Source organism: Meles meles, chromosome 1 (assembly GCF_922984935.1).
Source record: "Meles meles chromosome 1, mMelMel3.1 paternal haplotype, whole genome shotgun sequence".
NCBI classification, from domain to species: domain Eukaryota; kingdom Metazoa; phylum Chordata; class Mammalia; order Carnivora; family Mustelidae; genus Meles; species Meles meles.
This window is the reverse complement of record NC_060066.1, coordinates 129,315,473-129,336,920: the sequence shown is the minus strand read 5'-3', so window position 1 is coordinate 129,336,920 and position 21,448 is coordinate 129,315,473. Positions and strand designations below refer to the sequence as shown.

The 21,448-nt window shown below is 37.1% G+C and overlaps 1 protein-coding gene across 2 annotated transcripts in view; it reads right to left on the bottom strand.

Annotated features, from left to right (window-relative positions):
* OLFM3 (olfactomedin 3) overlaps positions 1 to 21,448 on the bottom strand; it is a 195,017-nt gene that overhangs the window by 10,136 nt on the left and 163,433 nt on the right. For both annotated transcript variants that reach the window (XM_045980322.1, XM_045980332.1), the window contains exons 3-4: positions 19,762 to 19,917; positions 14,568 to 14,787 (exon numbers count right to left, since the gene is read on the bottom strand). In XM_045980322.1, the coding sequence (XP_045836278.1) occupies positions 14,568 to 14,787; positions 19,762 to 19,917 (376 nt within the window). The remainder of the gene's footprint in view (positions 1 to 14,567; positions 14,788 to 19,761; positions 19,918 to 21,448) is intronic.

Here is a 21,448-nt window from a genome sequence, read left to right as displayed (position 1 = left end):
CCAGAGGAAATGACCAAATGGAAACAAAGGAAGAAATTATAGTGACCTCAGGTTGTTTACTGGTACTGAAAGTGAATGGAGATTTTGTAGTCATGGGGTTGGACTTCCACGCTTTAGACAGCCAGACTCTACAATTCAAACTCAAAATGAGATTTTTAACCTTCTTTATGAGCCAGGCCAGCTCCTCTAATATAGATAGTATCCATTGCCCCAAGGCCGAAGCACAGTTTGGACACAGCAAGAACACGCAAAGCCGATATTTGCCTCCAAAAAGTGCATATTTCAAGTGTTGATTCATTTTATGGGTGTGAGTGAGTGTCTGGACTCAGTTTATGTAACATAATGTTAATATGAATTGAGTTGGATGGATTGGTTAAAACCTGTACAAGAACTATATTTGGGACTAGGAATTGTGCCATGAATCTCATATAATCAACATTTCCAAAAACTGACAGCACATCAGTCGCTTGAGGTGTCTTGGCTTCTGTGGTATTTGGATGTAACCCAGCATTGTATCCATAGGGCAGAGGGATACTGCTGAGCTTAGATCACTTCGACCGGGAATTAAGACAGAATTTACAACAGGACTTAAAAGCTTGTGATATCTAAACTAAAAATGACTTTGCTTTCTCCTTGTAGCAATGGGCATTTTCTCTGAAATACACTAGAGGGTAAAACCAATTCTTTTTTTTTTTTTTTTTTGACAGAGAAAGATCACAAGCAGGCAGAGAGGCAGGCAGAGAGAGAGGAGGAAGCAGGCTCCCCGCTGAGCAGAGAGCCGGATGTGGGGCTCCATCCCAGGACCCTGAGATCATGACCAGAACCAAAGGCAGAGGCTTAACTCACTGAGCCACCCAGGCGTGCCCCCAGCCTTTTTTTTGTAAAACCAATTCTTAATATTTAAATGTAAAATAATTCATTTATTCACTTAACCATTTACTGAGTACGTAGGTACCAATATTGTGATAGGTGCTAGGAATACAAGGGGAACAGGGAGATAAAAGAGGCCCATGTGTTGTATCTTCTCAAAGTACTATTGCTTATCCTTTCCATTTCTTGTTTTTTTCTTCTTTTTTTATTTTTGAATCAACTGACAAAGAAAGTTAAGTGAAGAAGTGATTTCAGACCAAAACTATATTGACAGAAGATGGATGTAGCATTGAGTGCACAGAATATCTCTTAATATTAAATAAAAATTATAGAAATTCAGCCCTGAGTACTAAAGTATATAAGCACCTCTCCCATTAAAACAGCCTACTTAGCTAACCTGAAATTTAATCTCATTTTAAACCACATTTGCATTTATTCTGCAAAACATACTTAAGTTGTCAAACCTAGAAAGAAACAAGCAAATTCAACTAATTTCTCATGTTTAATTTTCTATAAAAAATGAATGTGAGGAAGCACCAAGATGGTTCAGTCAGTTAAACATCTGCCTTCAGCTCAGGTCATATCCCCGGGGTCCTGGTATAAAGCTCTGCTTCAGGCTCCCTTCTCCACAGGGAGTCTGCCTCTCCTTCTCCCTCTGCCTTTGCCTCCCCTCTCCCTTGCTCCTGCTGTCTAAAAGAAATAAATAAAATATTAAAATAGAAAATGAACGTGAGTTTCGAGGAAGGACGTATTTAGCAAATGTATTTCTTATTAGATCTCACTGATTTGGTCTTGTATATGTGTCTTATTGGTAGTTGTCCTGAGTGTGTGAAGGAAACTTATCTCTATAATCTGGTAAATCAATATAATTTTGCAAACTTTAACTCTGAGATTTCAGTGAATGTTTTTGTTTTTGTTTTTGTTTTTGTTCTGTGAATGAATTTTTAATGTAACCCATTAAATGTAAGCCATTTTAAAAATATGCATGTGGGCACCTGGGTGGCTTAATTAGTTGAGTGTCTAGCTCTTGATTTAAGCTCAGGTCATGGTCTCAGGGTTGTCAGATGGAGCCCTGCATCAGGTTTTGCACTGAACATGGAGCCTGCTTGAGATTCTATCTCACCCCCTGCCCCTCCCCCCAGCGGCTCATACTCGCTCAATCTCATTCTCTAAAAATATTTTTAAGTGATGCATGTGAAACTATGTGAGCTCTGATTCCAAATAAAGATTTTATATGTAGTCTCTGACCAGAGAGATTCCTGTGAATATTTATGAACTTTGTGTTTTGCATTCTTTGGTTCTTCTATGTGATTCCTCTCTCTATCATTTTCTTCCCTGTCACTCATTAGCTATCTCCCATCTGCCCAGTGACTCACAATGTGCAATGCCAGCCTTTGTCTTCCTGGCACCACCCTGGATTTGACATTGACCCCATAACTTTCCACCCCACAGTGAAATTCTTTGAGTAAACCAAAATTCATAGCATTAATAACTTGAAGTGAAAAAATTATAATGGCTCAAAGTGTCAATAGTTTTAAATAATAACATCTTAAATGAGTCATTTATTCATTGACTCATTTATTCATTTCATTATTCATTAATTCATCAAGCTAAGATTTAATGAGCATCAAGCACTGCTCTATGTACTAGAATTACAATGGTAAGCAAAACATGACACCTTTTTTTCTGGTGAACTTCCATTTTGAAGAAATGGGATAATAAAAATAAAGAAGCAAACAAGGCAATATATCAGGTAGGAAAAAAATATAATGCAGATTATTTAAGTAGAATAATTTGATAATGACCTGGGGGGAGACACTGCTTTAGATTGGGTGAATAGGGAGGACCTCTCAGAACGGGTAATATTTAATCTGAGAGCTAATTGACAAGAAGTCAGCTATGGAAGGACATTCAGGCAGTGGATTAGTCAGATGGCAGCGTCTTAGATCTGGAGCGGGGGGTGGGGGGAGCAGGGAGGTGGTGGGGGTAGGGTGGTCATTCCTGACTGTCTGGATATGGATCCTAATTCTATCACTTATTCTCTGGGGATCTTGAACAGTTTTTAACCTCCCAGTGTCTCATGGGTAACAACAGTAATAATACCTATTTCACAGGGTTATTGGGAAAATTAAGAAATACATGTAACTTAATAAATGTTAGCTGTTATCACCGTTCTTGCAGAGGTCCTATATCTGGATATGCTTGGTGAGTTAACACACACAGAAATTAAAAAAAAAAAAAAAGCCAGTGTGTCTAGAGCACACTTGGAAAAGTAGACAAGGTTAGAGAGGAGGTCCAAAAGATGAAGCTATGTAAAGTCAGAGTATTTGGATTTCATTCTAGGTATGATGGAAAGCTATCAGAGAATTTTAAGAAGACAGGGGAGTGATAGAATGTGAGCGATACATTTTAAAAAGATCACTTGAGGTAGCATACGGAAATTAATTACAGAGGGAATACAGTAAAGGCAGAAAGACCAGTTAAGAGATTATCACATTGATCCAGGTGAGGGATGATGGAAGTGGTGATGGGGATGGGAAATAGTAGATGGTTTGGGTTATGTTTTTTGGGATAAAGTTCATAGGACTGGCTTCAGAATAGATGTTAGAATGGAAAGTAAAAAGAGGAATTGAAGAAAACCTTAAGTTAAAAAAAATAGTCCAAGATAATATCCAAATTTTGGCTTGTTCAGCTAAGAAGATTGTATTGCCATTTACTCACAGGAAGTGACTGAAGAAGGAATGGATTTGGGAGAAAAGATCAAGAATTCAGTACAGATTATTTTAAGTTGTTCATGACTGGTATGCATGCCAGTGGAGGTGTAAAGAAGATAGTATAAAAATCAAGGGAGCACAGACACCCTTTTGAGATGAGTTTTAACAGTCTAGGGAAAGCCAGAGGCTAAAATTGCCTTAGAGGGAGGACACAGAGCGAAAAGAGAAAAGCATTTAGAACAGAACTGTGGGGCATGGTGACCCAGCAAAAGAGCTCAAAAGAAGCTACAGAAAGGACCTAAAAATAGTGTAGTGTTAAGGAAAACACACACACACACACACACACACACACAGCCTTTTAAGAGGATGAAGTACTGAATTGTGAGGAATGCCACTGAGATCTCACAGAAATGATAATGGAAATTAGCAGCAAGAAGTCCCTGGTGATCACAGAATCAAATGAAGACAGTGTTAGGAACAGAAGCTGGATCACTGTTGGTTTTGAAGACTGTAAATTAAAGCAGCAGCTATAGGAGATTCTTTCAAAGGAGAAAAAGCAAGGAGATGAGGGTAGAGAAATAAAGGGTCATGGGAAATTTTGCTATTATGCGGATGTCATTAAGAAAAGCTTGTTTGCTTTTGGGAATAATCTAGTAGAGAGGGGAGATGGGAAAGAGAATAATTAAATGAACCCCATGAGTAGATGGTAATCTATTTAGGAACCGAGTAATCATGCCTCTATCTTTTTATACATTTTTGGGGGGGTGTGGAGAGGTGTCTTTGTTTTTATTCCCACAGATTCTCAGACGTTTTCCAAGGAAATGTTTCTGTGGTATATTCCATCCAGGTTAGAATGCTGAAGTGGGTGTTAGGAGATCTGGTTCCTAATCTAAGCTACAGCATTAAATCATCATGTAAAATTGGATAATGCGCTTACTCTCTGGGATGGAATTTTCTCATCTCAAAGATGGAAGTTCTGAAGCTTATCATTTTCTTAGTCTAATTAAGGCGACACTGAGTGGATAGGGCATGCACAAACTTTCATGTGTTGCTGGGAAGAAAGTGGTATTTGTGGTTGTGGTAAAACACTGGGTGATCACGGTCATCATCATCATCTGCTCTTATTCTTGGGAAGCCAAAAGCAGGCTGTCAATGTTGCTTTCTTCCCATTTGAAGTTTATCTGCTAAGTATTTATTTGATTCCACGCTAAAATGCATCTTGATAAGTGAAATTGGTAAAATTAAAGGTGCAAGAATTTGTAAGCAACTGGCTGCTTTTTAAATTGTAATTTTACAGATATTAGTGTTAAGTGAACCACAGATATTTTCAGATTCTGATGGAATACAGAAATCATAAAAATAAAGTAAAATAAAGAATAGAAGTCATTTCTATTGCTTGGCTCCCGAAAACTAGTTTGTGTTCAAATAAATCATTATCTTTCTTACTTCCCTCTCACTTTTTGTGAGGACAAAGGCAGGTAGAAAGGATAATTTCCCCAAATGCCTGGAAGACAAATGTTCTTGCAAAAGTGGATGGCAAAGAAGGAAGTTAAGATACTTGCTTCATTGATTTTCTCCTGCTATGCCCCTCTGTCTACAGTGAGGCACAGGAGAGTATTAGTATTTTATAATATATTGATTGTGTATATTCAGAAAATATACTGAATGGATAGTTTCGGAAAGTGACCGTTTTATTTTCTGATGACTTTTAGATATTAAACTTTTTTACAATCAGTTGCAATTTGTATTTATCAATCAGTAGCTCAGGAAAATATATCATTTGGGATTCAGCAGATTTGTTGTTTGGATCAAGGAAGCATAAAAACCATCTGTCTTTTGTTTATATCTTCAATATATAATTGTATCTTGTAATATCCTGGACTAACAGCTTCTGGATTTAAATCCTAAGGCCATGCCCATATAAGTAAATTAAATGGAGTAGTGACTATCTTTATGACAGAATGTTATTTCTTTTTACTTAAGGCCATTGGAGAGCTCATGTAGCAAGAAGTAGATATGATTTGATCTTTAAAGTCTATTAAAACTACTGAAAATAAGTTTGTCTCTACCATACATAGTGAATTCTAGCAAAGTATAGTAAAATCTATGTATATTACTTAAATTTTTATTTGTATCTTTAGTCTTGACATTTACACTACCAGGAGAAAGGTGATGGTAATGATGGATACAACTGATTATTGGATAGGGCACTAGAGTGAGTTTTCGGTGCGTGTCTCGTAAATAAGGCCAAGAATAATATGTTTCTAAATACCTGTGTTTTTCCAAAATTAAGTTTTAAATTTATTAATTTGTTATAATTAGCATTTTATCATATATGATATGTGAATAGCTCTGTATATTCAAAAATACAATGATTAGGTAGTTGAGAAAGGTGACCTTTTTATTTCTCTTGATTTGAAAATTTTAAAATCATCTTAACATTTTTGGGATAGAGCTTATATTATGAGTATATGCTTAAGGAGAAGCCTATTTAACATCCAGATTGAATGGAGCAGAATTGTATTATGAAATCTCAAATATTTTGGCAATTCGTGGTTGCCTCTGAAAGCACAATTTATATATATATATATATATTTTTTTAATATTTTATTTATTTATTTGATAGACAGAGATCACAAGTAGAGAGAAGAAGCAGGCTCCCTGGTGAGCAGAGAGCCTGAGGCAGGGCTCGATCCCAGGACCCTGGGCCAAAGGCGGAGGCTTTAACCCACTGAGCCACCCAGGCACCCCTCTTCTTAAAAGTCTTAACATTTAGTTGTAATCTAGGAAAATGCAGGACATAAAAAGAAAGATAAATAATAAATCAATTTATGGTAAAATATACTAATTACCTAAAAATGTGCTAAAATAATGAGGGTTTGAGGATTCTAGAAGAATGAGTCATCACCAAGTACTTGGATACTGGAGCAATTGCATTCTGTATTACAGTGTAGAATTTTAGGAAAAGTTGGACTGTCTTTGCTAAATAACTCATCTGAGGTTCTTCTCAATTTAATTTGTGGAGTTATTCTTGTAAATTTCCCCTATTAAATTTCCAGTTTAAATCTCACTCCACTCCACTGCGGGCACACAGTTTGACTTTTTTTTTAATTTCTGCTCTCACTGAGATTTTCAGTGTCTCTTATTTTAAGTGCTAGGTAGAACCAAATATCATGTGTTTTGTAATGAAATGTTGCATAGCCATTGAAGAGAGGACAGATAGCAACAATAACAAAGGTTAAGGAAGGCTGTGCTTTTATTGTCTTTTTTTTTCTCCAAAGAGTTTCGACTTCGTAAAAGGTAAGACGTTCCATATTTGACTGTCATGATCTCAGGGTCATGAGATAGTACCCTATGTCAGTCTCCGTGCTCAGTGCAGAGTCTGCTTAAGACTCTCTCTCCCTAAGAAATAAATAAAAAATTAAAAACAAAACAAACAAACAAAAAAACAAAAAAGACTCTCTCTCCCTGGGTGCCTGGGTGGCTCAGTGGGTTAAGCCTCTGCCTTGGCTCAGGTCATGATCTCAGGGTCCTGGGATCAAGCCCTGCATTGGGCTCTCTGCTCATCAGGGAGCCTGCTTCCCCTCTCCCTCTCTGCCTGCCTCTCTGCCTACTTGTGATCTCTCTTGCTCTGTCAAATAAGTAAATAAAATCTTTAAAAAACAAAAAAAAGACTCCCTCTCTCTCTACCCCTCCCCCTTCTCTCTCTCTCAAATAAATAAAATAAATCAAAAAATATTTGCTCTCAAATATTTTTTAAAAGTCTTAAAATTTTTAAAAATTTATTTAAATTTAAAATTAAATTTTTTAATTAAATTTTTAAAATTAAATTTAAAATTAAAATTTTAAAATAAGTTTTAAAAAATATTTGCTCTCACTATTTGACACTAAGTTTTACCTATTACATTTCAGGTGTTTGATGATAATCTTTAAGAATTCAACTGGAATAAGACATAGATGTTCCCTGACCTTTCAGAGAAGGGACATCTTATCTTTAAGGGGGTGAAGATTTAAAAAATTTAAAAGAAACAAATGGGAATTTTCTGAAAAGTATGCCAAGTTTCATGAAGAGTGGGGTGGGGGACTCTGGGAGACTGTATTGGGGTAGCCAACCACAGACAGGAGCAATCAGAGAAGGCTCTATAGGAAAGTTGATGTCTGGTGTGTAAAATGCAAAATCATTAGAATTTGGATAGGTAAGGTGAAAGAATGTTCCATTACGGGGTAGAAGGTCAGCGTCCAGCCAAGAAAGCTTGCCTGACCGAGGAACTGAAAGATTAGAATGGTCAAAGCTTATGGTGAGTACATGATGAGAACTTGTGAGAAAAGGGCTGGAGAATTAGGCAGATTCCATGTCATCAAGACAGACCATGAAAAGCTATTTGGATTTAATTTTAAAAGAAAATCATTTAAACATAGGTGTAATATGATTCAATTTGCATTTGGAAGAGACTATTGTAAACATCTCATGTAGTAGAAAGGGAATGACTTCAGGTAAAGGGCAGTGGGTAAGAGGCCCACTGCAGTCACCCAAATGAGAGATGATGAATGATGATCTGGGTGAGGGTGGTGGAAGTGAAGCAGCAGGAAAGAGGTGATTTTAAGAGACTGGTTGGAGAGAGAAATGATGTGAGTGCATGTGAATGGGGTTTAGGGAAGGATTAAAAAAGAGTCTCTAGCTTCTTTCTTTCTATAGCAAAAAAGAAAGAAATCTGGGGATGAAATTTGCCTTTGAATTCAGAAAGAACTTGGGTTTACAGATGCTGCCTCCAATGTGTACCTTTGGTAAATTAAACTCTCTGAGCAGAAATTGCCCATAATCGTGCCCAATCCAGAGTTCTTCCAGTGGTTAGAACAGATACATGTAAAATAGCCGGCATAGTGCTTGTCAAACAGTAGGCCATCAGTATTGCTATAATGATCTACTGTGCTCATTTTTGCCACATTTTGCCACAAAATGCAAACTTCTTAACAGTAGAGGGAGACAGTGTGCTACTCATCTTTTATCACCCAATACCTACCAGAGTGCCGGCACATATATTGCAGAGTCAATTAGTATTTGTTGAATGAGCAAATACGACTATTACACATAGACAATTTGGTTTCCCTTTTAAAATCTCATTTGGCATAAACATGCCGGTAATCCAAATTTCATACTTGTGACCAAAAGTTGTGACCTTCAATTTTTTTTTTTAAATTTTTAAAAGATTTTATTTGTATATTTGACGGAGAGAGAGAGAGAGAGAGCGCAAGCAGGGGGAGCAGCAGAGGGAGAGGGAGAAGCAGGCTCCCCGCTGAGCAGGGAGCCCGATGTACTATATATAGACATATACGGGGCTCATTCCACCCCTGGACCCTGGGATTACCGCTTGAGTCAAAGGCAGACACTTAACTGACTGAGCCATGCAGGCGCAGATTTAGATTTTAGATTTTAAAATTTAAATTTAAGATTTAGATTTTAGATTTTAAAATCATGCAGATTTTAGATTTTAGATTTGAGTGCTACGAGTGCTACGGCCATTCCGTTGAGCATGAAACCTCAAAACTGTTAATAGAAAGACATATCCTGAGCTTCACTAGATGGCACCACACAATTGCCCTAAAATAGAACTAACTTGAGGGAGTGGAGGGAAGGGGACTGGAAGCCTGATTATAATCTACATTAAACATCTACTGATGCTCTCAGGGTGTGCGTGAGAGTTTTAACTGTGCTTCTTTCAGCAAATTCTCACATGCATTTAATTATACTTCGCATGTCTGGGAATGGGATATTTAATGAAGCATATGGGACTTTATCCTGTCTCTCACAGGAGAAAATTAAGCAGTTAGGAAAGAGCATTACTGTACCTCATTCAGGCCCACTAGGGTGCATCCTTGTTAAAACCTTTTTTTCTTTCCCCAATTTCTGTTTTCTCCAAAGCCGTAATTCTCTGGTAGAAATACGCTGAATGGTGCCCTAGTGCTCTCAGTGACTTGTAATTCCTTTAGTGCCTTACTTACTTTTGGGGAGTAACTTAGACCTTGCAGGCAATGAGGCTAGTTTGTTTTTTAGTGTCTTAAAATTTATGTGATGTGCATTTTCCCTAAAAGCAAATTCACTGAAAAGGTGAGCGGAAATGCATTCATCATTGTTGCAATTTGATTCTCTTGCCCCAATCCATTTCTGCCCTCTGCTAATTGGTTGTTTGTGTTGAGAGGCTTTTGTGAAGATTGAAGATGCCATTGATGGATGAGCTTTCCTGCTCCTGTTACTATATTGAGGATACCATGATTATCCAATGTCCCGGTATAGATCCAAAGAGCAGAGCAGCTGGATTTTAGATACTTTGGAACATTGAGCCCCTCATGTTTTGTTTTGTTTTGTTTTTTTCTATTTATCTCCTACTAATGGATTAGTTGGATCAGTTAATGGATCAGTTAATCAGTTGGATCAGTTAATGGATCAGTTAATCACCTGATGTTGATTAACATTTGTTTTCTGAGTCCATGTGTTCTGATATTTTGATGACTGGGCAGTTAATAGGAAGCATGGAGTTTAAAGGGTTCTCAGAGATATGTCATCCAGTCTTTATTTAAAGTCCCAGGAAATGTAAGTACAAAGTAGTATTAGGCTATTAACTTAAGGCACCGCTCCCAATCATGTGTTTGTGTTTTCTTCTGCAAATACATGTTTCAGATACTTCCTTTCAAGCTGGAGTAATTTTTAAAAGGACGATATGAAGATTCCTTTTTTTTTTTTTTTCAGGGACCATGTAACTTCATACTTCATGGCATTAGGGCTGTCTGTCTCTACCCGGACATGTACTTTATATTGTAATTAATGGTTTGATCTGGCTGACAAATATTTTCTCTGCTTAGGAGACTCTCAGTAATTCGTTCTGATTGTTCTGTAGATCTGTTGTGAGAGAGAAAGTACCCGGTTCTTGGGACAAACAGCGTAAGTGAGTTATAGTCATTGTGGCACTAGCCTCTCTACTACGTAAGTAGAGATTGCAGAGCTACTAATAATCTAGGAAAGAGTTTATAACATGTCCGAGTTATTTCTAATCTCTTGCAAGGTCATATCAATTAACTCAAATAGCAACCATCTCATTAAATAGGAAAGTTGAATACTATTTTATTGCTGTTAGATATTTGCATTAGTTGCAAGGTTTTGTTTTTGATTAGTTAAGATACATTAAATATTAACTAGTTAATGTAGTTAATTTGAAAGTTATATGCTTTCAAACTTTGTTGTTCCTGAGGGCAAATTAGTAAAAAGAGCCTTTGATGTTAAAAAATATTTATATTGTGGATCACTGTTAAGGCCTCAGGGCATTATGGAAACATTATCCATGGTTCAGTAAGAAGGAATAGGATGAATTTGTGTCCACTTAAATTAATCCCCCTTTTCCCAAATATCATTTTCAATATTGAAGGAGGCTGTGTGTGGGAGAGTTATATGTGCACTGAACAAAAAACCAAAATGGGATTGTGAAAGAGCTGAAAGGAGTGTAGATTTCATTTCCAAACTGCAACATTATTTCTAGCTGAGTCAACTCAGAGATAATATGTGTTAGAAGTGAAATTCATTTCTAAAGTTAAGCAAATTCCAAGAATTTTCCATGCCAGTCCCTCAAAAACCTGACTGGCACACTTTAAGTTTCAAGGTATTTACTAGCTAGAAATACACTTTTGCCTGTCCATCCTTTTGTAGAGTGTAGGTGTACTTAGCAGACATATCTGGTCTCAGTGTACAAAGTTTAGGCTTGGGTTTATTGTGAGTTGCTAGGAATGACTGAATATATTGATTCTCAGAATCTGGAGTGATTCATCTGTAACAAACAGACCTCTTCTAAAGTAAGTCAGAGTCCTACACAGACCAATCCTAACCACTGTTATTTACAGAAAATCTGTAATCAATTTTATGAGCTACTAAAAATGCATCTGGATTTTTTTGTAACCCCCAAAATAATTTAGATAGTGAGAGCACTCAATTCTTGAACTGAGATTTTCTTATCTGGTTTGGTGGAGACATCATCTGGCAAGCTATGTAATTAGTATGTGCATTACACTAAAGGCATTTTTTGATTTAAAAATAAAATATAACAAAATTCACTTATGTCAGTAATATTTTACCTATTGGATATTAGCAATAAACTTCATAACATTAATTATAAAAGAATAGCATATAAGGAGGTATTTAAGTGTTATATCAGATAAATAATTCCTCCTTTGCTTAGTCAGTCCTGTGACATCTGACTCAAATATGTGGCTAAGAGAGCTTTGTTTGTTTTTTCCAAATAAGACTTGAAATAGCTATTGTTTACTTTGTTGAAAGTTAGAAGTTGTTATCGTATGGCTCCTTATAGAATTAATTTATTTGGCAAATATTTATTAACTTTTCTTTGTCAGGCAGTTTTCCAGGCATTGAGGGAATACAAGGTTTAAAGGGAGTGTCACAGATATTGTTCTTGTTCTGATGGAAAAAAAATCTAGAAGGCAGCTATCCAGTTACACATGTAGTGGTAATGAAGCATGAAGAGTCCAGTCATGGATGCCTGGGTGGCTCAGTGGGTTAAGTCTCTGCCTTCGGGCTCAGGTCATGATCTCAGGGCCCTGGGATCAAGCTCTGCATTGGGCTCTCTGCTTAGCAGGGAGCCTGCTTTCTCCTCTCTCTCTGCCAGCCTCTCTGCCTACTTCTTGTGATCTCTCTCTGTCAAATAAATAAATAAAATCTTAAAAAAAAAAAAAAAAAAGAAAAGTCCAGTCATTGGTGAAATATCAGGGTTTGGGAGCAGCCAGCTTGTATACATAGTATACATAGGGTGCTTAATGAAGGATTCTGGCGAAGACATGATATTTAAACTGAGACCTGAAGGATAAATGGGAGTTTGTCTCATGAGACCAGTGAACATGTGTTGACACAGAAAGGATAAACAGGAAAGAGCATTTCAGAAGGGACAAGCATCTCCACGCTGCCCTGTGATGAGAAAGTGTAGAACACACATGACTGGGGTGTAGCATGTGAGGGGAGGAGTGACAGGACCTGAGGGGAGAAGTAGGGCCGCATATGGAGGGCCTCATAAGTTGTGGGCTATATCCTAGGATTTTCAGCAGTGCAGATTAATTTCAGATTTATGCTTCAGATAAATGCCTTTGGCCATAATGTGCGCAATGGGTGAAAAGTGCAAGAATAGGAGTCGTGGAATCTACTGGAGTCATGATTGTTAGAAGAGTTACAAGTGAAAAAGTGTGGGCCTTGACTGATGAGGAATAATGAACTGGGGATGCCTGTGTAAGCATTTGGCTTTAGGGTTTATGTTAATTGCCTTCTGAGTAATTGTGTCAGAATCTCTAGGAAATCCTGGATTGACCTCAGTGGAGCCTCTGATCTGGTGATACCCCAAATTGTTTTGAATGGTACTAAATACAATGTTTTGTATATTCACTCTCTCTCTCTTTTTTTTTTTTTTTAAAGATTTTATTAATTCATTTGACAGACAGAGATCACAAGTAGGCAGAGAGGCAGGCAAAGAGAGAAGGAAGCAGGCTCCCTGCTGAGCAGAAAGCCCTATGTCGGGCTCTATCCAAGGGTCCTGGGATCATGACCTGAGCTGAAGGCAGAGGCTTTAACCCACTGAGCCACCCAGGTGCCCCACTCTCTTTTTTTTCATTTGGATTGCATTTGTAGAATAATCCTTAAAGTACACATCAGCCATCTAAATTTTAAGTGTTTATATCTATTCCCTGAAGTTGTCTTTACTAGAAATTATCTTTTCCAACTTCTTTTTTTTTTTTGCTCCTTTTTTTCATTTTATTTATTTTTTCAGTGTAACAGTATTCATTCTTTTTGCACAACACCCAGTGCTCCATGCAAAACGTGCCCTCCCCATTACCCACCACCTGTTCCCCCAACCTCCCACCCCTGACCCTTCAAAACCCTCAGGTTGCCCCAACCTCCCACCCCTGACCCTTCAAAACCCTCAGGTTGTTTTTCAGAGTACATAGTCTCTTATGGTTCGCCTCCCCTCCCCAATGTCCATAGCCCGCTCCCCCTCTCCCAATCCCACCTCCCCCCAGCAACCCCCAGTTTGTTTTGTGAGATTAAGAGTCATTTATGGTTTGTCTCCCTCCCAATCCCATCTTGTTTATCTCTCCTTTTAGTTTATTTTCTATTCCAGATAAGTGTTTCTTTCCATTGAGGGAACACTTTTCTATGGTATTTCCTTGACCTCCCTGACATGTTCCTTCATGTCAACAACTAAAATACTATTCCTAAATGATCTAACAATGCCTCCTCATTCAATCTGTGACCATGTATTTACTTTGCATTAAATTACAGCCTAGTGCCATGATGATTTCAGTTGAGTAATTAACTCATGAATGAAGTGAAGGAATTTGGAAACTTAGACCAGGTTGAACCACACATTTCAGGACTCAGGAACTGGAGTCCATATCCCATGTCATATGCTTGACCCCTTGCAGAGTAGTGAATCTACATTTGAATAGGTGCCTCCTTTTAATTTCTTGTGTGGATCAGAACTGCTAGCTGATGGTAATTCTCTACAGTAGAGGAATTGTTTTTGTCTGATTTAATTACTGCTATTTCATATTTGGTCCCAAGGTAACTACATTTTTCGCAGCCTCTAACTTTCTCCACTAATAAAAATGTCTTTTATTCTCCCTTTTAGCCAAGTAATGATTGACCATCACATATTATCTGTCTGTAGTAACTTATTGCCATTATTGTAGCCAATAGAATTGTCCATATTATTTCAAGCCACCAAATGGTAACAGGGTGCTGTGAAAATTAGGCAGTCATTAATCAAACAGCACTGATTACAAAGGCGTGCTTAAGGCGTTAAGGAATACTTATACTGAGAAAGCAGACATTGGTTTCTCTATAATTAGATATTCATGACTGTCTGCAAAATATAAGAATGCAGTTTTCACTGAAACCGCTAAAAACACAACTTAAATAAATGAAATTGTTCTACTTACTCAGCTTTTTCATGCAGTCACGAAGCCTGGTTTCCAGGCTGAGAACCCTTTGATGCAGTTCCTCATAGTCATAGGCACCGATTTCCTCCTGAATCCCAGTGAGGACGGCAGACAGATTCCGGATCTCCTCTTTGAACTGGGTGATTAACTTGGCATCTGTTTTGTACTGTTCCAGCACCGGAATCAAGGGCAGGAGTTCATCCATCTTCTCTTTCAACTCCTGCGAAAAAGCAGCCAGTTGTTCTGGAGAGTCATTTAAATAGATCAAGCAGTATCAATATGATACTTAAAGCAGATTACTAAAACAGATTCAAAATTCCTTTTTTTAAAATTAAAAGAAAAATTTTATTAATGTATAATCAGGATATAACATTATATTCGTTTCAGGTTTACACCTTATTGATTCAACATTTATTTATCAAAATTCTTATTGATTTTTGGTTGAAATTAGGTGCTCTGTGAGAATGTAAGTGGCTATATGATCATTAGTAGTAAATCCATTTATTTCAATACAAGAACCTCTCTTTAAATTGTTATGTGCTTTTTTTTTCTTTAAAATTTTACTTATTTATTCATGGAGGCAGAGGCAGAGGGAGAAGCAGGCTCCCTGCTCTACAGAGAGCCCAATGTGGGGCTAGATCCCAGGACCCTGGGATCAAGACCTGAGCCAAAGGCAGTCACTTCATCGACTGAGCCACCCAAGTGCCCCTGTGCTTTTTTTTTTTTTTTTCCAGTGGCCCCTGTGCTTTTTTATAAAACAAATTGATCCTTATCATAATTATAAAAACTTCTTATGATAGCAATTAATGGTTAATGTATTATTTTACCTCTGGTAGCAGTTTATAAAGTGAACAATACATTTTTTAAGAAATATAATCAGGGTCTATCTTCTAATTATGAATTACTAGAAATAGGTCAAATATCCTTTATCTGTGAACTCTAATTACTTACTAATTTTCTCTGTTATGGGACTACTTACCAGAAAAATTTTGGATCCAGAACAGCCTTTCTGTAACACTCCAAATTGTTTCAACTATGGCTTTCTACCACTCTGTCCCTGTTCCAGTGCACTCAGATACTCCTTCATTCTTTTTAACATCCATCTTAGCACAACGTCATTAGGAAGGTAAGTTCAGCAAGCATCATAAATCATGCAAAGCTCCTCAAAGCTCGAAGAAATGCATGTTGCTGTTTACCATTTTGAATTATTACCCACACTCTGACTCCATTTGCCTTAGCATAGCTAATCCAGAGCTCTTTAAGTGAGGCAGAATTGCTCACCCATGCAGTGAATTAACTCTTTCAACTCGTTCAAGGACCAAGGTGCTCACAGTTCATGTAACAAAGGAACTAGTTGTACAGGGTCATTTGAAAAAAATTTTTTTAATTTTTATTTTTTCAAAATTTTTATTTATTTATTTTTAAAGATTTTATTTATTTATTTGACAGACAGAGATCACAAGTAGGCAGAGAGGCAGGCAGAGAGAGAGGAGGAAGCAGGCTCCCCACAGAGCAGAGAGTCTGATGTGGGGCTGGATCCCAGGAACCTGAAGGCAGAGGCTTAACCCACTGAGCCACCCAGGCATCTCAGGTCATTTGAAACTTAAAGCTGATTTTCATCTGGAGAACAAGAACTGTATTTTGCCAACCCAGTGTCTGATTTCTAGCATCATGGGACTGAGCCTCACCTGCAGTTTCACTTTCAATTTCTAGGTGTGTCATCTGTCTTCTTTTCCTTTAATTTGGTGGTAGTGGTCAGTGGAAATTTCAAGGGTGTGAGTCAATTGTGAGTTTTTTTTTTTAACAGATGATCTCATTTGTGGAAAGAGCTGTCACTGTTATGATCATTTGAGAATAATCCATAGGTACTGTCAGAAACAATGCAGTACACTAACTAATTTAAGGAGCTGAAAATTGCATTTTAAAATTACATTTGGAAGATGTTATTACTATAAATGCATTAAAATAGCAGGAGCTCCCATTGCTGCCCTGATTTATGGGCTTATGTTTCTTGTGTGGAAATTTTCACTTGCTCTATAAGCTCAGAATTTTTCAATTTAGTCTGTATGTCCATGCTGAGTGGGAGGGGACTGTCTTCAAAATGAGAAAGATTCATAAATATCACAGTGAAAAGGTAGAATCGCATAACTTTACTCATTTTGGTGGCTCATTTGGAAATAAACTTATTAGTTTGAGCATCTTATGGAATCCCAAAGGAAGACACGATTGCTTCATTATGATTTTAATAAGAGTTCTGTTGGTAGCATTTGCTGCATATTATACAGTTACAATGAAGAGTTTTATGTTACATTATGGGAATACTGAAAAGAGAGCAATTCACTGTCACAATTTTTGGGACTTTTTTTCCCCCTGAACTTAAAAAAAAAAAAAAAAAAGCTAATTATATTTTGGGATCTTTTCAAAAATTTATAATTTGATTACTGGTAATCACTTTTGAAACTCGTGACACCAGTCAGAGAGCAATGGAAATTTCGGCCAATATATGTATGAACTACTTAAAAGATTAAAGTAGAATAGTACAGATCTGTATTTACTAATTTCTTCTAGAATTTCACTGTATACTATGTCACTCTTACAGCCAAGGTTGAAGCTAGACTATCTTGCCCAACTATGATCTTTTTCTATAAGAATGATAGTCTCAAGTATGTTAACTAGAATAAGATTTTCATCTTAGTTGGATTTTCTTCCAAAGTATTTTCTGATGTAAACTTACTTTTGGAATGTTCCAGTTCTTTGTCTTAAATATAGCACCTCAGCCCCTCGGTGCTGAGTCACCATCTGACTCCTGCTCAGACTCAGTGAATACATAAATTCAACAAACATATTTAGCATGTAATTATTATTCTTAAGTTTCAGAGAGCTATTATCTACTTCAGAGAAGCAGTGTAGAACTGGTATTAGCAGGCTGACCTCTGGATGTTGTTGTTCTGAGGCATATTAGATATTTCTTGCTGAACAAATTGTATCAGTTTCTTCATCTCAACGATGGAGATAAATATGGTGCCTACTTTATAGTATTGTTGAGAGGATTAAATTAGCTAATATATATTTAAAGTTGTCAGAACTATGTGCTGAATATGTATAATTCCTCAGAAAATTATCATTGCTGTTTGGATTTTTACATACAACTGAAGTATCCACTTGGATTATGTGAACTAGTAATCAATCAAAATTATGACACCCTATGGTGCTGCCTGAAAATTAACTCTTCTCATTGGTAGCCTGGCTGCTGCTAGGCAAACTTCTAGAAAAGGCAAATTATTTCCTTGCATTTCTCTCAGTGTTGAATCTCTTTGTTTCTGATCATCTCCCAAGAGTTCCCACAGATGGACATGCTTCCTTGTGTCCCCAGCCCTGCCAGGCCTGGCACCCTCTAACTATCCCTTGGCATCACAGAGTTCTGGACTGCCCACCTGAGCTTGAATAATTTTCACTGTGCGCCAGACACCCTGAGCACCTCTCCTTCTGTCCTCCTTTCTTTCTGGGAATGCTCCCCCGTGCTGTTGGTGCCAGCTTCCATCTCCTACCTTGTTGATGACCTCAGCATACGGCTTATGTTACTCCTCAACGGCCTACACCCTAACTCAGAACCTTGCAAATGTTCTCTTCTTCTCGAAGTCCGCTGGGATTTTGGGTGTGTGTGTGTGTGTGTGTGTGTGTGTGTGTGTGTGTGTGTTGGGGGACTAGTCCAAAACTGCTTTCCTGAAAATTGTCAAATCTTGTAACTCTTTCCCTGATCTTCTCTGAATAAAATTAAACAACCTTACTCTTCCCTTTGTGCTGTTCAGTAATGTTTGCGCTTCTTTTCACCATCAATTTTACCTGCCTGTTTTAGTCGACTTTCATAGAAGAGAGTTCATTATATATCCAGCAGTGGGCCCAGCTTGCACACAGTACATGCTCAATAAATGTTGGTTAACATTAACTCATTTCTTCCTCAGCCTTATATTTCTTGTGGGTTATCATTCCCCTATAAATTCTCTATTCATCCAGTTCACTCATTCTCTCATTTCCTGTAATATTTACATTTATTGTTTTAATTTGCTTTGTTTTAATTTAATTAATTTAATTTAATTAATTTAATTTAATTAATTTAATTTAATTGCTTTAATTTGTTCCAATTTCTTAACTTTCTGGCTTTGTTTAATTTTCTCTTCAACTCAGACTTCATGATTCATCCCTTCAGCCTCATCTCCTATCAATACCCTCAGCTTTCTCACCCTGTCTTCCTTCGGCTGTACCTTTCTGGTAAAACTTTAAAACCGGTTCAGTGCAAAAACTGTTTTCTATACCAACCTACTCGGATTCCTGAGCACTATTGAAGAAAATGACAAAATCATGAAAATTTTTGTCAGATCAAAATGTGCTATGTGGAGATCCTGTCCACATGTCCCTGACCAGCTCTGTGCCCATCACCGTTAGTTGTGAAAAGCACTTCTGATGCTTAAATTCAGGCCCTTTCTCTTACTGTCAGCAGTGAATTTCACTAAAGAAGGGAAGGAAAAAAGAAACTATTGTGCTTATTAAACCACAGTATGTTTTATAAACTACACGCTATCCCTTTGGAGGCAGATGATTTCTTTTTAATAAAGGCTCAAGTGGTGTTATCATAGTCAGATTTTTTAAAATACAGCACTGTCATACACAGGTACTAAATGTCCACATAGCATGCTTAAAAGCACTAGTTCTACATTTTCAGTGTTTTTGGATAATTGCCAAAAACTACGTGCAGTCTAAGAAAAGACTTTGTATCAAATTATGAAACATCCTTCTTTTTATTTTTGTATGCTATGATTAATGGTATTATTGCCTCTTTTAATAACAAATATTCTCTATATGTCTTCTCGTATTAGTAGGGCATAAAGTCATCGGAAGAAGCTTTGATAAATTTACTTATTAATTTTCCCCTTGTCTTAGATATTGAATTGCCTGTAAATATATCTAGAAACTCCACCAAGCTCTAGGAGGATTAGGCTCTTTTTATAGCAAGTCTGCTATGCATTCCTACCAGCTAATGGTCAGTTTCGTTAGAGAGATGATTGATGTCCCCAGTGAGTCTTTAACCTTGCTCATATGGGCCACTGCATAGTTATTTCTAGCTGATTGCCATTCCAACTGTCCATTACACTCAGTGTCTGATTTGGATTGAAGAGATTGCAGAAGTCAAACCTACTTGAAAATGCTTGGTCATTAGTGTCTTCCGATCATCTTCAATCTGCCGAAACTTGGCTTTCAGCCCTTTCATTTGGGTTTCCATTTTTAGAACATATTGGAAATCTCTCTGAGTTCTCAAGTTTAAGACTTCAATAGACTGGGACATGTTCTGAACCTGTTAAAAAAGAACATTGGCTATACGTTATTGTCTGTGTACAGAAATATGTAATCACTACTGAACTAGCAAAAATGACATTAACATAAAGAACTGCCAAATGCCAAACCCTGATTTGCATGCCCACACAATATGTTTTGAGAAGACCAATGATAAACATTCAAAAAATTCAGCAAGGGAAAATTAAACCTAGGCGGGAAATAAGAAAACTGACATTTTACCATTAGAGATAAATTGAATTTAATCAGAAAAGTAAATTTTTTTTTTCAGAAAAGTAAATTTTAAAAACAGAAATTTCATTCCAGGGCTTTGTAAGCTCATGATGCCCCAAGCTGTTAAATGTTAAAATGAGTTGTTTCTGTAAGTGCTAACTCTGATTTCTTTAAGATCGGGATGTTTAGCAATTGTGGATAGTAGTGACATGTCCAATAGAGTTAGAATGTATTCATTCCAGTACAATCACTTCAACATCTTGAGTTCTCCCAGGGGTGAGATTGAATTGACCAAGATGCATGGTGGCAATGCTGGGACACCCGCAGACTTGGAGAGCGTAGTGTTTAAGAGACCTGGAAAATGGCAGCTGTATTAAGTGTTTGGTAGGTAGACAGTAAACACCAATTAAGCTGCTGGTACCTACTTCGGTTTGTTGGGCCCCAGGCTATGTAGAGGTAGGAAATGGGTGACTTATAAAACTTCTAGAAACAAGGAAAGAAAGGCTGCTCTAATTTTCGTGGTACCAAAAAATCGAAAAAAAAAAAAAGTGAAAATTTCTAATAGTTGGTGAGCTACTAAGTGAATTGGGGAATGGAGTACAAATATACTGTTTTAAAGGGTAAACTAAGTTTCTGTACTTTGGTACTCAAAGTATTGTCTACAAAGCAACAAGTTTGACATCACTTGGGAGCCTGTTAGAATTGCAGACTTCTGAGGCCTGGCCCAGAACTATTGAGTCAGAATCTGCATCTTATCAGAATCCCTGAATGATCCCTGTGTTTATTAAATTTTGCTCGACATGGAGGAATTTCCATGAAAAAAGCAAGTAAGAAGAGCAAATGTGACAGCCTTTATATAATTTGATCTTTTTTTCTAAATCAAATTCTTTGTGTGTGTGTGTCTCACACATAAACACGTAAAAGAAAATGGGGCATATGGTGCATATGGGGCATATGGGCAAATCATGGTGGAGAGAGGTATGTAAGGATTAGAAGAATACATATTGGGTTGTTAGTTTTTTGGTAGGAAGTGAGACGTGGGTGAGAAGAGAAGTAACGGATATTATAGAAAGGAGTCCCTGCTAAATAGAATATATGTAAATCTGCATAGAATTATATGTTTTATTTGCGTGAAATGAATATGTGAAAGCACCAAAAAAACATTGTGGTGGAATTTCAGGTGAATTTTAATTTGTTTTATACATTTTTATGCACTATTCTTTTTATTTTTAAATAAACATGTATTATTTATGTTTCAGTAAAAAGTTATTTTCATTGCAACAATTGTGAGTCACAAATGAGGAAAGAGTAATTTATTC